At 42.1% G+C, this 16,438-nt stretch overlaps 1 protein-coding gene across 2 annotated transcripts; it reads right to left on the minus strand.

Annotated features, from left to right (window-relative positions):
- Positions 1-1,405: 1,405 nt before the first annotated feature.
- MFN1 (mitofusin 1) lies at positions 1,406-15,882 on the minus strand. 2 transcript variants are annotated; one of them, XM_053458848.1, is made up of 18 exons: positions 15,783-15,882; positions 12,240-12,361; positions 12,001-12,136; positions 11,140-11,302; positions 10,912-11,036; positions 10,445-10,553; positions 10,000-10,107; positions 9,141-9,294; positions 8,877-8,944; positions 7,111-7,232; positions 6,728-6,854; positions 6,286-6,390; positions 5,799-5,901; positions 5,113-5,339; positions 4,726-4,878; positions 4,188-4,384; positions 3,572-3,706; positions 1,406-2,168 (listed from the first exon to the last, which is right to left on the minus strand). In XM_053458848.1, exons 2-18 carry the CDS (start codon positions 12,352-12,354, stop codon positions 2,099-2,101), a joined length of 2,217 nt encoding a protein of 738 aa, XP_053314823.1. In that variant the 5' UTR covers positions 12,355-12,361; positions 15,783-15,882; the 3' UTR covers positions 1,406-2,098. The 2 variants fall into 2 exon arrangements, with proteins under 2 accessions (XP_053314823.1, XP_053314824.1); XM_053458849.1 differs by having other exon boundaries at positions 15,779-15,850.
- Between the last annotated feature and the right edge of the window lie 556 nt (positions 15,883-16,438).

A 16,438-nucleotide genomic window follows, 5' to 3' on the forward strand; every position in this document is an offset into this window, starting at 1 on the left:
TATGCAGGCCCAGCCCTTACTGGAGAATGCTGGAAGTGTTGACCCGTCACAATGAATCACTACTCACAATTTTTCCCTTTAGTCGGTAAACCCAATGGAGTGCTTAAGGCAACAAGCCCAACTACTACACGGTCCAGCGCAATTTTGTAACATGTTCCCTGTATACATTTTTCATGTAATCTTGTGTTTCTCTCTATGAAAGACCTTAAAAAAAAAAACTCTCTTAAAGCTGTAACTAATAACACGATCTATTGCATTTTACTGAGGCACAAACTCTTAGGTGGCGGATGTCAGCATTTACATTAAGAAATCCCCTTTATTTGGGTAATAGACATGCAGGGGAACTTACCGGTGTTTGCACTTAATGCAAAGCCAGTGATCTGAGATCTTCCAGTACCCTCCAACATAGTTTAGTAAACTTGCCCCTACAAACATTTATCTAAGGAAACCCATTTCATCTTTCCTTCTGTGTTTCACCTCTAGAGGCTCTTTCCAAACGGTACTAATGAATTCTAGGTAAGCCAGACGTGATTCCTCAGACACAGTACAACCTAAGAAATGCTCCACACGTTCCTGCTACATTATTCGGAAATTGCAAAACAATTTATTTTTCATAAATGTGAAATTATATGACTGTCAAATGTGTAGAAAACAGTGCTGTCTGCAAACATGTGAGGAAATGCAGTAAAAAAGTTAGCGTAACAAGTAGCAAACCTGAATATTTCTTTGTTCTTTAACTCTGAGGCGTTCATTAGCTTCATACTGTTTCAACTTCCACTAATAAAACCATGAATGTGGAAAAAAGATGGAGAAGCAAGAAATGGTGCTCATCATCCCCAGACACAGGTCTTTGTGTACGTGTCCCGATCCCGGACACGGTGCTTACGAGGACCCTGCGCAGGATCGAGCGGGTTCCTGTTAAGCGTCTTAATGTTTAACTCTACCACTTGGGCTTGGAGTGCGAGCCATGGTGTCACCCGTACTGCTTATTAATAACACTGATCAACCTTATGAGCAGCAGCATGATATATGCTGGTTTTGCCCCTATAGATTAACAAAGGGATGGAAAGTCTTAGGAAAACACATAAAAAGAGGGTCTTAAATAAATGAAAAACTGTATCCCTGATTTCCAAAGTTAGGGTGTGTGACGAGAAAATATTAATTCAATTCAACTGTGGTGCCATCAACCCCGAAAGAACGACTCAAGAAACTGTGATAAATATATAATGCTTACCCATCCTTTAACCATTTCTTACAAATTACTATTTGTTTTTAATAATTCAAATAACTGAACTAGGACACCAAAATATCCTAAATCAAAGGAACTAAAGAGACTAAGTCATAGGGAAAAATGATCTGACAAGGGGTGTAAATCACCAATACCCAACAGGATGGTGGGTGGCTGAGCATCCAGTTGTAGGCCTGGACAGCTGTCTGTTGGCCGCCCTGCTGTTGAACACTGCAGAGCGGATTTACACGCTCCATTTCTAATGAAGGCTGTGGGATTCCTGAGTAAAATGTAAAGTTCTACAAAGTTCTGTTTTGCGGGAAAACCTAAGTAATTTGGTACCAAGCAACATCTTGAATACAATTAGTGTAAAAACGATACCACTTCACATTAACATGAAGACCTGCGTTCAAGCAAATGTAGATATTTTATATAATAAAATAAATACTTCAATGATTTAGCAGAAAATACTGTTTTTTGAAACACTGGGCATATAGAAAGGACATTTCCAAAGTAACCGAATCCTCTGGTAACAGAGGAGAAAATGCACCCAAATGCTTCTCTTGGCAAGAAGACAGTAACCAGCCAACGAAGGTCAATATGTAGCAATTTCTGGTCACTGCTACCAGAAGCCGTGGCTGGAAACAAATCGTCATATATCGCTCTTCCGCAGCTTCGAAATGTTTATCACATGGGCCCCTCTGTGCCATTTCAATGAACCGGACCTGTGCTAGCCCAGGTAAATAGTCCGTAAGAACAAGGTTTCCTCTGCGCCGAGCAGCGGCTCAAAAGAAGAACAGAACCAAAGGATAACTAGTTTGTAGAAGTCTCTGCAAGCTGCGTTCACATCGTTAACATAGCGCTGTAAGATCACTTGCTCTGGGGTAGGAATGTCTTTATGAAATCATCCAGTTGAGCTTCTAGCTGGGTCGCTTTGTTTCTGGTGGAAAAAAAAAGGCGTAGTGATTGGTAACAAAGTAAACAGACAGGGAACTTTTCATAAAAATTATGTAATACCGTATTGGCTCGGATATAGGCCGCCCCCGTATATAGGCCGCACCCTAAAACATGCTGCCACTGTGTCCCCCCCCCGAGATATGCTGCCACTCTGTCCCCCCCGAGATACGCTGCCACTCTGTCCCCCCCCCGAGATACGCTGCCACTCTGTCCTCCCCCCCCGAGATACGCTGCCACTCTGTCCCCCCCCGAGACACACTGCCACTCTGTCCCCCCCCCGAGATATGCTGCCACTCTGTCCCCCCCCCCGAGATATGCTGCCACTCTGTCCCCCCCGACTTACCAGAGCAGACTCCCGGGTGTCTTGCGGGGCCGGAGGGGGACATCTATGCAAATCGCGTATACAACTCCCGGTGCTGGCACTCAGCGGAAGTGCCGGCACCGGAAGTTGTATACGCGTATTGCGTAGATGTCTTCCGCCAGCCCTGCAAGACACCCGGGAGTCTTCTCTGGTAAGTCGGGGGGGGGGGGGTGTAAACTGTATCGTGCGGACGCTTAGACAACCTCCCGTGCCGGCACCCCCCCTGTGGAAAGTGCCGGCAGGGGATGCTGTCTGAGCGTATCAGACAGTAGGATACAGGTCCCCTGCACCGCTGCGGGGGATCTGTATCCTAACCCCGCTGCCTGCCCGGCGCCCGGGACTGCATGTCCCGGGTGTCGGGCGCTAGACCCCGAATATAGGCCGCACCCCCACTTTAAAGACTTAAAGTGGGGGAAAAAAGTGCGGCCTATATTCGGGCCAATACGGTATTTACTCAACCTAATTCCAGGGAATAGGGCAAAAAGACTATTTGTGGGCACCAGCTCAAGCAAAGGTTACATGTAAAATTGTTGATGTTGAGATGAGTTTATTATAAGGCAGGCACATCAGTAACCTCATACTGTTTGATGACTACATAATATTGATAAGTATATTGGAAGAGCTAAAATTGGGTAATATATGTAAAGGAGTGGCTGTGTTGCCCGGGTAAGTATATTTTTTATTATTACTTTTTGCAGAAACCGCATTTCCTTGTAAAAATCTCTTCCAATCTGGCATGGAGTTTATACTGCACGTTTAACCAAAGCCAATATAGTTTCTCCAACCGGCTGGCCCAGTACCTTCAACAAATATTTTGTGGGCGCCTGCTAGTTATGGAAGCAAGCAGCACTTGTACAGTAGCCACGCTAGCCAGAGCCGCTGCAAAGTACATTTTTGCTTGCTGAGATGAACTAAAATGTCATTTAGCAAAATATTGCCTTTAATACATTTGGATACAAACTGCATCACTTAAAAGCATAATCTCCCACATATTCTACAAAAAAAAAAAAAATCTAAACACACACCTCAAAAGTCTTGAGCGAGTCTGAATCTCTTCCAACTGCATTATTTCTTCTGACAAGTCATTGATGGACTGAACCAGATCTCTTTGCGTGACATCAACCTGCTCACATAGGTGGATGAAACTATTTTCCAGCTCTCTGTAAATAAAGATGATTTTGGAACTGTGAAATTCATCAGATTTTTGCATCATTTATACACTTGCCTTCCATAGTTGGTTATTTTACCCAATTAACCTGACCGCTTTGCACACATCTCTGTCTTTTGGGGTCTCTACTGAGAACAGGAAGCATACTTAGGTACACTTCCTGTGGCATGCACCGTAAAGCTCCCACTGAAACCAATGTGAGTAATGGCCGACAGCAGCATTCAAGCAGCTTCCTCTACTCCACATGAATAAGGAGGTCACTCGGCTTGCATTGAGTGCATATTTAAGAACACTGCTAGTTGTTTGTTTTAAGACATGCAAGACAAGAAAGGAAGCAGAGGTCTTTTTTTCTAATTCATACAAAAAGCACTTTTGAAGTGTAAAATAAATAAATAAAAATCAGGACTAAAGTGACTTCACATATACGCTGCCGAGCTATTGTCAGAGTGTAACACAGAAGCAACGATACTCACTTCTGGACTTGGTGGCTGCAGTTGGCGCTGGTGATGCTAACAATCATGTGAAGTTTTTGGGCAGCGTAGTTTACAAACTGCTGTTTGAAAGCCCTTTCCTTTGCTCTTGTAGTCCATGTTAGCCTCTCAAACAGGTACAGACCCCCATATGCCAGTAAGCTACTTGCAATGAGCTTCCAACCCAGGGATCTCCAAATCTGCAAGAAACAAGAACAGATATAAGTCATATAATGCATAGAAATGTCTACTAATATAATCTGCACATTATTAATAGGGAATAGGTTACCCGAGAACGTTATCATTTAGGCCCTGGTGATCTCTCTTGCTCAGACAAAATAGTTTCCATTGAACAAACCTTTATATTAAGAAGACACAGTTGCTACACAAAGGTTTATTAGAAGACACAAGCAAAGGCGGAATTAAACACAATTAAAACACACATCCAACAAAAATAAGACAGGTGAGTACAGTCATACAATGGCGTCCCCTCTATATCGACAACAGCACTAATGCAACCCGCACATAAAGCGCAACTTACCACTCCTCCGACTATGATGATCCCCATAGAACCTCTCGATGTTAGAGATGCCAGGCCAGACATCACGGAAAATACAATCTCTTCCTGGGAGCCAGACTCGGGAGACATGGCTGGGATGCCGTTTGCAGACGGAGTAGAGACAGGACGAGGTACCTTGTGAAACAGAATTCGGACGGAGGTTTAGCTACCAAACCGAGTAGGAATCTCAGATGAAATGAAGCAGGAGTATTTAGTCCACACTTTACATCGATACGTTCAGGTTTCCAAAAAGGACAGTAGATCACTTGGCTCTCCATCCACCTAATGCGGAATCTCTGAAGCGCCTGCCGAGAGCTATTACTGAATACCTAAGCCGTATGTTTTTGCTAAAAATAAAGTGTTTAATACCTGAAACGTGGGTTCTGCAAACGCTAGCAGGAGGCGAGCATTTTTATCTCCTAGATACCGATTGACAAGTGATCTCCAGCCAAATGAGAAGCGAAAGGAAATATCTTCTTGGAAATCCGCGCATAACTTATCACAATTCAGGTTGTAGCTGAGGTCGAACTTTCTGCACGGTAAGGACGTGTAGATTTCCTTTTCGACAGCAGAGGGCAGCAAAGGCTTCAGCTTCTCTGCAAACGGCAGAAACGTTACAGCTCAACGCTAAACGAAGCAACGATAACCAATCCAAATCCGCGGGCTGATCAGTGCTGATCATCAGCCTACAGGTCAGGAGAGGGTTAATCCCGCACTTCAAGATGGAGGAATTTAGACCATCTTGTTGTAAAGCGGAGATCGGACTCCACATATAGAACAGTGAAATAACCCTCTGTCATTCTGACAATTGGTATCATGAAATCATGAAAGTACACAGCTGTTGGAAATTCAATTCTAACCACATTTCCTTTTTTTTTCCAAATGTATAGATAACATTACTGTATATAACTATCCCTAAGGCCCATAGAAATTTTGACCCGTGTATGTCCAAATTAATAAACTTCCCACATCTACATAAACTGACCCCACATAATAGATCGCTAAATCAATGACTTAAGAAATCTTGTCTAACCCTCTACAAAAAGAGATCTTACCAATGATGTCCTCTTGCGCTTTCTGTATGGATGTGTTTACTGCACTGGAACAGCGATCAGCCAGTTTTCTTCCCATCCCTTTCTCGATGTGTGTATTCAGCTCCTAACACGATATCAGCTTATTAACAATACGGATTAATATACAGAAAGCTATGCTTACTCACACAGTGTTTTAATAATTACTAAAAATGACAAAAACACCCTCGGGAGATTTTGGTGACTCTCTCTAATTCGCACCAATGATCAATTACTTTAAGACAGATTACCACGGTGTACAAAGTAGGCGAAGAATGAGGTACTATACGGACCTGTCTGTTACAACGTGCCGCTAGCGCAATAATGACTTTACAAAACGTTAAATTAAAAGACTTGTACACATGATTAGATGGGCAGATGTATACTCAAGTGGCAACCACCAAATTTAGCTCTTCATTCCTGAACTACTTCACTTATGCCGAGTGGGCAGTAATTAGCGGTACTCTCTTACGTTCTTATAGTGCTTTAGAACTTGCAAAGACGGGTGGAAATCTGCATCAAACTTGTCGACCAGGAAAGAAAGGTGACAGATCTCCTCCTTCATGGCACTGGAAACCTGCAAGGTGTGGACATTAAAACAGGAAAGCTTAGCGTGCCAATCTTATCCTACACACATAAGGACAGTGGAAGGACTCTTCAAACGAGACTGACCAGGTCACATGATCTGTAGGTCCTAATACATATACATTGTTGTTACCGATACATTTGTCGGTTTAGCGCACCAAACTGTCATTTATTTTAATTATGTCAGTGATTTAAAACTACAAAGTTTCATTAGTTTGCCCCAGTAACAAACGTTTTCACAGAAGTATTCGCTCGGCTCGCTGGCACATGAAAGGTGAAGGGATTTGCAGGATATTATTATTGATATTAAATGGCGGCCAGCTTGTTACCTGTGCATTCACTTCCTCGGTGATGTGCATTATCCGTCTCCGGATGTCCTCCGTCTGTATGGTCATCTGACCCTGAATGAACTCCAGCCTGTCCATCTGGTATTCCCGGTCCTCGATGGAGCGTATCCTGCAAGCATACAGAGAAATCAGCGCCGACTCCACAGTGGAGTACATGTATCCAGCACTGTCAACGCAGGGATGATTGCTGAATATTTACCACATTATATACAATATACAAATATTTTAAGCTGTATAATATATTGCAAACGGCAACGACCACAACAAGTTGAATTTTTATGGAGTAAAACTTAATATATACAAATATATCACCGTAAATATATTTAAATAAAAAAAAAAAAAAAAAAAAAATCGCATGGTCCTACCTTTTATCAGCTGCCCTCACGTTAATAGAATCCATTATAGATTTGACGGTGTCGGTTATTTGTTTAGCTCTGATGGTGTGATGCTCAAACTTTGTTTTCACTGCTGACTGCGAGATACATTCCTGCAGGGCCCAAGTCACAACACATTACTGGGATTCCATCCAAAACCGGTAAGGAATAACGAAAGGAGATGGTGCTACCAACGCCAAAGCAAGGCCTCGCTGCTGCCGCCCCCGCCGCTGCCGCCGCCACCACCACACGCAGCACAAACAGGACATGGCGTGATCAAACGGAAACACGCAGCAGCCGGTCCGCGCGCCTCTCCAACACAGTAATGTGAAGTCAACACAACGTAACAGCCACATGCATCCCTCAACGAACACAAGATAATAATAATAATAATAATATTCCTTAATCCTCTGTAGGAGGAGTGTGGACTATGGCCAAAGCTATGTGGACATCCATACTAATTATTGTACTTGGGTGTTTCAGCTGCACCCATTGCCAACGGGTGTATAAAGTCAGCGACCTCCATAGACAAATATTGATAATATAATGGGTCATACTGAAGAGATGAGTGACTCTAAACAAGCCGCTGTCATAGGATGCCACCTCTGCACTGTGTGTCAGGAGCTTCATGAAACGGGTTTCTATGGCCGAGCAGCTGCACACAAGCCGAAGATCACTACGTACAACGCCAATGCCAATTTCTTGTGGAAAGCCTTCTCAGAAGAGCAGCGGCTGTTATAGCCACAAAATGGAGGGTCAACTGGATATTAATGCCCACGGCTTTGGAATGGGATGTCCAACCAACCAAGTTCATACACATATAGGTGTGATGGTCAGATGTCCACATACTTTTGGCCATATAGCGTATCTTTCTCCCTTCTTTATATTATAATCTGGTACCATATGCACATTAATTATTCTTCTTCGCATGGTGGTCATTTTCTCTATCTATAGATCTGCCTGCAAGCACAATGCTATTGCATATGCTATAAATTCACAGTAAGGATCCCTTCAATGGTACGAATCCTTATGAAATTGTCAGTAAATATGACAGTAGGTGGAATTGCTGTCCATTTTATAAAGGGAAGTATGTTTTATAGAAATTGAAGAAGTTGGGTTCTTTTGCTATTTTGACACTAGATGGGGAGATAAAATGTGTAAAGTCAGTTACAAGCACATTTAGCGAATAAAGGTGAAAAGGAAAACAGAAAAGAAGGTTATTGTTCCCCAAAGAAGTGAATCTAGAGGTCAGCAATGACTAACAAGCAGTTGAGGGAAGCCACACACCATTAGAGCTAGATCGTAGTAGGAAAAGGCTAAGGGCTGAAGCAGAGAGCAGGTTAGTGACTAGAAGGAAGAACACAAAGCCGGAAGCAAATGTTAATTCAGAATTCCGCAGACATGCACTCATTGGTCATAATAACCTATACATCAAAGTAGCAGGTTTTTCTGGGACGCTGAACCGTCTCCAGATTACTTATTATCTATGTAAGAAATTGATGAGCACTCCTTAATCATTCAGAAATTTAGAAAAATTGCATGCTTGTGTCTATTTAAAGTTAGAAGGGGAGGGGGAAAAAGGGAACAACATCCTCTCCACAAAACTGGATAACGATCAACATCCTATGATCTACAGCTTCACGCGAGAACAGTAAGTCTTATAAGGAGGAATATCGGTTGATATGTTAATCGGTGAAAAGCTTAAGCCAAAGAAAGAAAAAAAAACATTCAAAACACCATCGGAAATAAATTGGTACCTCGAAGAGTTTTTCAAACTGCTGAAACTCCAAGAATCGGGTTTGAAATCCTTCCGCAAAGATCCCACCTGCAAAGCGAGAACGTTATTCTGACACTCTGTGACTACTCTCTTACTGGCAAAGTCACAAAGTCTCTTTAAAGTAAATCAGGTGTGACACCAATAACCCTTCTACTGGGACACATACCAAAAATATTGTATACATTAAAACCTGCCCCCCCCCCATTAAGAAAGACCAGTGGATTAGGTAGAACAATCTACCCACCTGTCTCAGGCAACCCCTTTGCTTTGTTCATTCTGGCGCAGAGAACTTCCTTGGCAGAAATAAAAAAGATGCGATTCTGGGCCTCTGAGGGGTCCACTACTTTCAGTTCATCCACGAGAAACGACTGGCAGCGCTCGGTGTGTTGTTTACGGACCTAAAAACCGGTATACATTACGATAAAGCCAAGTATCAAATACAGTCATCTACACCCCCTTCAGTATGATGGTTGATCGCTGGAGTAATAGCTCGAGAGGTACATGGTGGCCAATTATATCAAGAATAGTATGGAGGAGTAGTGGAGGGACACTCCAGCCATCATGCAAACTCTTCCGTGTGACTTCACGATAAGAGGTCCCACAAGAATAGTCAACCATGGAGGAGGTGAACTGCAGCTTCTCACTAAGGTAAGCACCATTTTTTACTTTCAATTTTGAAAGGATCCATAATAAAAGTACTCCTAATGTATGCATTCTTCTTTAGTAAGACTGTTAGGGACTTCGAACTGTCCCTTTAAGCCTACAGACTAAATGACGGGGTCTGTGCGTAGGAGTAAGACTCCGCAGAATTATGCTATATTAACACTCCAAGGAGGGGCAATACGAATGATATAACAAAACAAACAGACCCAAATAAATAATATGCAAAATGAAGGGTTTGGTTTAAATGGCAATACTGAGTTTATTCACTAAACAGGGTAGTAGGTTAGTTGATGTGAGACAGACCATAAGCCCTCATCACATTGTCTATGCATTCTGCACGTTTGAGTCATGAGAGGGAGAAATTGCTGGCCTTGCATAATGCATAGACAATGCAGTGAACGTTACGACACCGTAATCAGGAAAACCCCATCCGTACTCACATCTTCCATATACTCCGGTTCAGATGCAGATGCGTCCCATCGGTTATTTAGGATGAAAATATTGGGTTTAGACAGTCTCTCGTTAACTTTATGGAAAAAATGTTTCTCCTAAAAACAGGAAATACGGGAATAAAAAGCTTTAGGATACAAATACCGGATACAGAGATAACTTTGTAATCCACCACTTGCACAGTATGTCTGTATCAATAACAGATTAAGTCCCAAGTCTAAGAACAAAGAACGACAAAGAACAAAAACCCGCAGAAACTGCTCTTCAAGACTGAAATCCAACACCAATTAGGACCAAAGAATGCATATTAAAAAATAAAAAACATTAACATCCTGCAAACAAATGATTTTGGAATGATTATTATTACTTCCTCAAGCTTTTGTTAAATCAAATACGGTGCTGCATTAGTCCCATAAGATAAGGTCAGACACCCACCGTGTTCATAAGCGTGGATTCCGAATTAGCCACCAGCACAAAGACGTCAGCGTCCAGACAGAATTTATCAATCCAGCTATCCAGCTCAGTGGTTACATCTGTTCCTGGGCTGAAAGGGAGCAAGTGAAAGAGAGTGTAAAGCAACAGAACAGCTAGTAGTAACACAAACAAGCAGTGTTGAAGTTGTTTTGCAGTACATAACTGCACCTATATCAAAGCGGCCCACATAAGACGAGACAAATATATATATATGTTGCTCCAATATATTTTCTGCCCTTCACGTTCCTTATCTGTCGCCTTACAGCCCAGGCATTACACCGATTAATCTACACACGGCTGAAGCACTGAAATAACGCAGTGCGCTCATGGACATGCAAGAACGTGCGTTAACCCTTTGCTACACTCAGATCGAACGCGCACAGACTCAACTGTTAAACTCGGGACAAACAAACAAATAAAGCAATTACCTGTCAACGAGAACCAAGTCGTCTCTCAGCAGCGCACACTTTGCCTTGGGCCAGAACACGTGTACAAGGCACCCAGCTTCCAAATTCTTATCCATGTGCAGGGCATGCGCCAGCTGATTAACAGTCTATGAAACAATTAGAACAGACGCTGAAACACAGAAAAACGAAACATTTTCCCAAACATTAGTCTTCCATCCGCAATCATCACAGTCAATCTGCTCCTAGTACCTTGACACTCCTCTCTTCCTCGCATCCCTCGGTCATCAGATACGCCTTGTCTCCATCTGTGCCCTCCACACTCAGGAAGCAGTTGGTTGTGTGGCCGATGCCACTGGGCAGAACCTTGTCCCACAGCATTGAGTTGATTACTGTGCTCTTTCCACTGCTTGTCCTAAAGGGAAGAAAACCACAAACTCACCGCCCTGAGCAATCTGTAAACAGTATCGCCAAAAACGGACACAGTACACAAAAAAGGTTATTTTTAGCATTCTAAAGCGTTCAGGTCAAAGACTCAGTAACACTTCATCATAAACCCAGGTTACAGGCAAATATGACGGAGAGCAGCTCAGGAATAAACGCAAATGATATCTAGAATTCAAATGATTTTCCTTCTATTGATGGTTTATTCGTTCTGAAAGGAGAATACACGGTTTACATCACACCAAAAGCGCTGAATGAGTCTGATTTAGGTTCAGGTATCACTTAATTATGCTTTGGCCAATTCATATAACCAAAACCTCTCATTTATATTATGTTTATATATTTGTTGCCAACTTTATTAGGGTAAGAAGCGCAGACAGTTTTTGTTTTTTGTATACATTGTACAGCCAATACACTGTTTAAGCAGCATGCTTACACCTGTTTGGTAGGCTTCGTATTATACATTTGTATTATTTGAGCCTGTGACTAGCTTAGCGCACCGACATTTCTTCTTTTCCCTGTTTGCACATATTTCAGGTATCACTGATGAGCAGAACGAGGGAAGAAGATATACACCGTAGACGGGATCAAAAGACTAACCGTTGTGCTAAGTATGCAGCATAATCACGGAAATTATTTGTCTACTGAATAGATCAGAAGCCGCCGTACCTGCCGAAAAACGCCACTTTCATGTGCCTTCGGGCCAGAACCTCCCCAATCCCAGCCAACCTGGCCTTATAACTCTGAATCTTCTCGAGATCATCTTCTGTTGTTACATATCGCAAGTCAGGGTTCTGAAAAGTTGCTGCGGGAAGATTAAAAAAAAAAAAAGAAATTTTGTTTTCTCTTTTAAACCCAAACACTGATAGATGAATAATAATTAAAAAAAAAACAAAACACATGCTTACCTTCTACAAACGAAACGCCTTCACACACGTATCCCACCAGCTGGTCAAAGATGGAAGTTATAGATTTCTTTGCCTGGACAAAGTGCTTTAACGGAGAGACGTTTGTTTCATCCATGGCTTTCCTACATAAAAAGAAACCATACGTGATGTTTGGACTATTAAAAACAATGAATATTATATGAAAACATTACAAAATGACAAAAAATATATATTCTCGCTGTAATTGTACTTTGAGCAAAGAACGTAGTCCCTAAGATACCTCTCACGTATATTGCTGCGTACCTGCTAGAGAATGTACGGCCGGTGGGCAAACTTACAACCGAGCTGCCTCCACAGTGGGGTTTATTCATTAACCGGGAGTTGTAATCTATCTTATGCATTATTCAAGAGGACATCAGTGAGTTTCTCTTGCAGGAGAAGGCAGGTGGTCCTTCAGAAGGCATAATTCAGCTCACCGCATGACTGAGCTCCACAATGTATCTCTCTCAAACATTAATAAAATGAATACACTTTATGGACCGTAACCTCTGAACAGCGGAAATACCATTATTCTGGACTAAATGCAGTAGTTACAGGCAACTCTCTCCGGCCTTCTGATGGAGGGACGCACTGGTAATAGCGGCTGATAACATTCGGCTGCGTGTCAATACAGCGGCTAATGTTTACCGTAACACGTTCAAAATAAACCAGCATGGCTGGGCGGTGGATTTGTACGGGACTAAAGGGACTGCAGCCACAGTTGAATTTAGTAAAACTGTCACTGGAGCCCACGGCCGCTCATTACAAAACCCCACATGGATGGCAAACATCCCATTTTGGAAATGCCTCAAAATGATTCCACTGGCAAGATAAAAGTGAATATAATTATATATAGATTTTTTTCTTTCAGTGTCTAATAAAACAAATAAAGCTCCCTTTTGCTTAGATATACAGTATTTGCCATTCTAACATGTTATAATGCCTATTATAAAGTCCTATTAGTTTATATATAACATGTATGTATGAAGATATATTTATGTTTGGTCCTGGATAAACCATGTGTAATTTAGGTGCCTTACAGACAATTTCTCTGACTGGGCACTTGCCGGAGACTTCCGGGTACCAAGGCCCCCTGATTTCTGGAACTTGTCCATCCCGGCACATATTCATGCAGACTGTCCAGCCCACCGAGGCATTTTAAGATGACAGATGTATGCAAAACATAACAACAAACACGATTGTTTGTCAAAGCCACAAGAAGACTATTCCTTAAATGATGCATGAAACATAATCGTCAGGAGTTAAGAGCTTCATTGCCTTAAACTCTAGGATTTGCCAAGCTCTGCATTTGTTTAGCAGCGGACGTCTAAATTATTTAATGCATGTCGGACATGGACTCATTTCCCGCTCTTTCTTGCTGCATCTACTGAAACCAGGAAGTGAAGTGTACACAGGAAGCATACTTAAGCACACCCCATGCTCTTTAGCACTCCCAATGAAAACAATGGGAGCCGGAGTGGTCAATGACGCACATGGTAGTTGAAATCAATGTTCAGCTAGGAAAGTCCTTAATCGGAGTCCTAGGAAAAGTTTTGCTTCATTGTTTCAGTAGCAGCAACCAATGAGAGGAATGAGATGTGACAGAAGTTCCACTTTCTGACCCCAAAATCTAAACCACGCTTGCTCCAGATGGCATGCAGTTAAACGTGCTGAAGTCTGCTCCAAATGGACTCCAATATGCTTTTTGTATCAAAGCTCAAGAGTATATTTAGATAACCTAACCTAAGAATAAAAAATTGATTCTCCTTCTAAAAGCTTCATGAATATGTGCAATCATAATCATAGGATAAATAGGAAAACAATCAGAATAAGGTTGCTTAGAATGACTACTTAATGTCTGTAATACTTTTTGAGGCAGGGTCAGGAGACTATAAGCCAAAAACAAGCATAAAATTGGGAATTCTCTAGAAAAAAATATATACATTCTGATCTAGGTATGGCATGACCCACGTGGTTGCATAAGTCATGTCTTTTTAAACTGACCATAAGTTACATTCCCTTCTTCTTGATCCGAGTCTTCTTGGTGATCAATTGGCACTGTATGTTATAATATATATACGGTGTATATATGCACACAGGGTACGACTGAGTGAAAATAATAAATTCATACACCTACTAGATATATCGCATCTGGCTTATTCTCTGCAAATACACAAAGGCACACAAGTGGCAGCAGAAACTGAAAAATTGTTGGCAAACTTTGCCGCATATATTCTGTGGGGAATTAAGAAATAATTTGCACCCCAGCTTAGACCAGGACTGTGCAATAACTTCACAACGCTGAGCATTTGGCCGCAGCACATGTACACAAGTGACTTCCTTGGGCCACGAGACGGCACTTTGCCTACCCCAGAGCATCATCCATGGTGTAGCCTAGAACAAGCATAGCCTAAACGGCATACATTTTTTTTTCTTTGAGTTGTCCTTGAAATCTTTGCTATGTTTGAGATCATTTGGATTCTGTTAACGTTGGACACGAGCAGCATAATAAATGTTTCCGTGTGAAGCTGGCAGCTATCTGCAAACATCTTGCTTTTGTAGCAGAAGTCAACTCAACTACACGAATCCAAGAAAATATCTTTTCTTTTTACTTTGAAAAGTGTTATTATCAAGAAGGATCTAAAATAATATCAATAATACGTTTATCGCTTTAGTAACGGCACGCTACAGGTATCTGCAATTGGTTTCAATAAAGTTATTATATTCAAACAAAGTTTCATTCCTGCGCCCAGAGTTTTTTTCTTTGACTTTGCCCCTTATTACCCACAATATGCCAGTCGTCATAATAAATGTTACCCCGCAACTAAATAGTAGTAAATAATTCAATCAAAGTTAACACTAAAGAAGCAGATAAATAAAGGCATAAGCAGGGACAAAGAGCGGAAATAAGAATAATTAACGAACGCGATGCTCTGATCCGTACCGCTTCCTGCCACTTTTACACCCAGAATTTTAAACGGTATGATGATAACGAACGGCCATCGCATTTAATAAACATGGGATTTGATGACAGATGTTAACAATTCAGCCCATCTATTCTGCCTATTATTCCTGATGTAGAGACACGGACCGTGATCGGTCCTTAACTTCAGCATGTCTAAATGCCCTCACTGTATTAGCCTCTACCACTTCTGATTGGAGGCTGTTCCATTTATCTACGACCTTGCAACTGATTTGCTCGTTTATTACTAGTATAAGTTTAAAGGGTATTGTGTTTTTTACATAATACTTTCACGCAGCTGTATGTCAGCCATTTATATCTAAGCTCAACCCACCAGACAAACGAGCCGATATGCAGCTGCCCGAAAACATTATATGATAAAACAGAAGAATATTTGGAATAGAAATAACGGTGGGAGTCGCCTTTAAAGGGGGTGAAAGTATGTCAGCCGCTTCGCATTGCGGTAACATATACCAATGCGGGCCCGGTGACGCTCGGTTTATGATACCCCCGGAACACACATTAGAGACACGTGACGGCGGTATAGAACTGTACACACCGACCTAGCACCGGCTTCAAGACACTTCTCGACTCCACCGTTGCCCGGCGTGCTGACCCCGCAGTACTCTGACACTTCCTCAGCCAATCAGGAGAGGAGGCGAGGCTAACGTAACTTCCTGCAGCCGAGAGGATGTCAAACATCCATGTCCTTGCGGCTCAACGAACTTCCGGGTCAGTCATGTGACCTGGTCTTTCTCTTCAGCTATTGGCCCGTTCTATAAAGCGTTTATTTCGCTCCCTGTGTGTCATGGCTGCTGCGTCGTAGTAAATATTCTATTTTTTTTGCGATTAAGCCAGAAAGCCTCTCGAGCGCCCCACACAGTTTGCTTGGTGAACAAACCTCTATGTCGTTTAGAAATGCTCCTTTCATGTCCCACACCAAATGTAATGGGGTTACTGCACCAGCCATTTTTGTTTACATACTTGCCAACTGGATTTGGTCAGAACACTCCAGACACCTGGCTCAGGTGACTTACTGTCCCAACAGACCGTCCCGCGAGTGACTGTTTTGTGGAAAACCAATGATGTTGCACCCATTTTAGAGCCATAGAACGCTGTGATGGACATTCTACACTCCTAAAGAGGGACATCTGGGTTGTAAAGTGTTGCACCACCAGCCGTAGTTATATATATATATACATATATATATAACAAAAAT

This window comes from Spea bombifrons, chromosome 3, assembly GCF_027358695.1.
Source record: "Spea bombifrons isolate aSpeBom1 chromosome 3, aSpeBom1.2.pri, whole genome shotgun sequence".
Lineage (NCBI taxonomy): Eukaryota > Metazoa > Chordata > Amphibia > Anura > Pelobatidae > Spea > Spea bombifrons.

Coding starts and splice junctions, on each gene's coding strand:
- MFN1 (XM_053458848.1), bottom strand. CDS start 12,354: ATGGATGAAACAAACGTCTCTCCGTTAAAGCACTTTGTCCAGGCAAAG. Junction 11,303..12,000: donor AAAGTGGCGTTTTTCGGCAG/GTACGGCGGCTT, acceptor TCTTCCCTTTAG/GACAAGCAGTGGAAAGAGCA. Junction 6,855..7,110: donor GTGAGGGCAGCTGATAAAAG/GTAGGACCATGC, acceptor GTATGCTTGCAG/GATACGCTCCATCGAGGACC.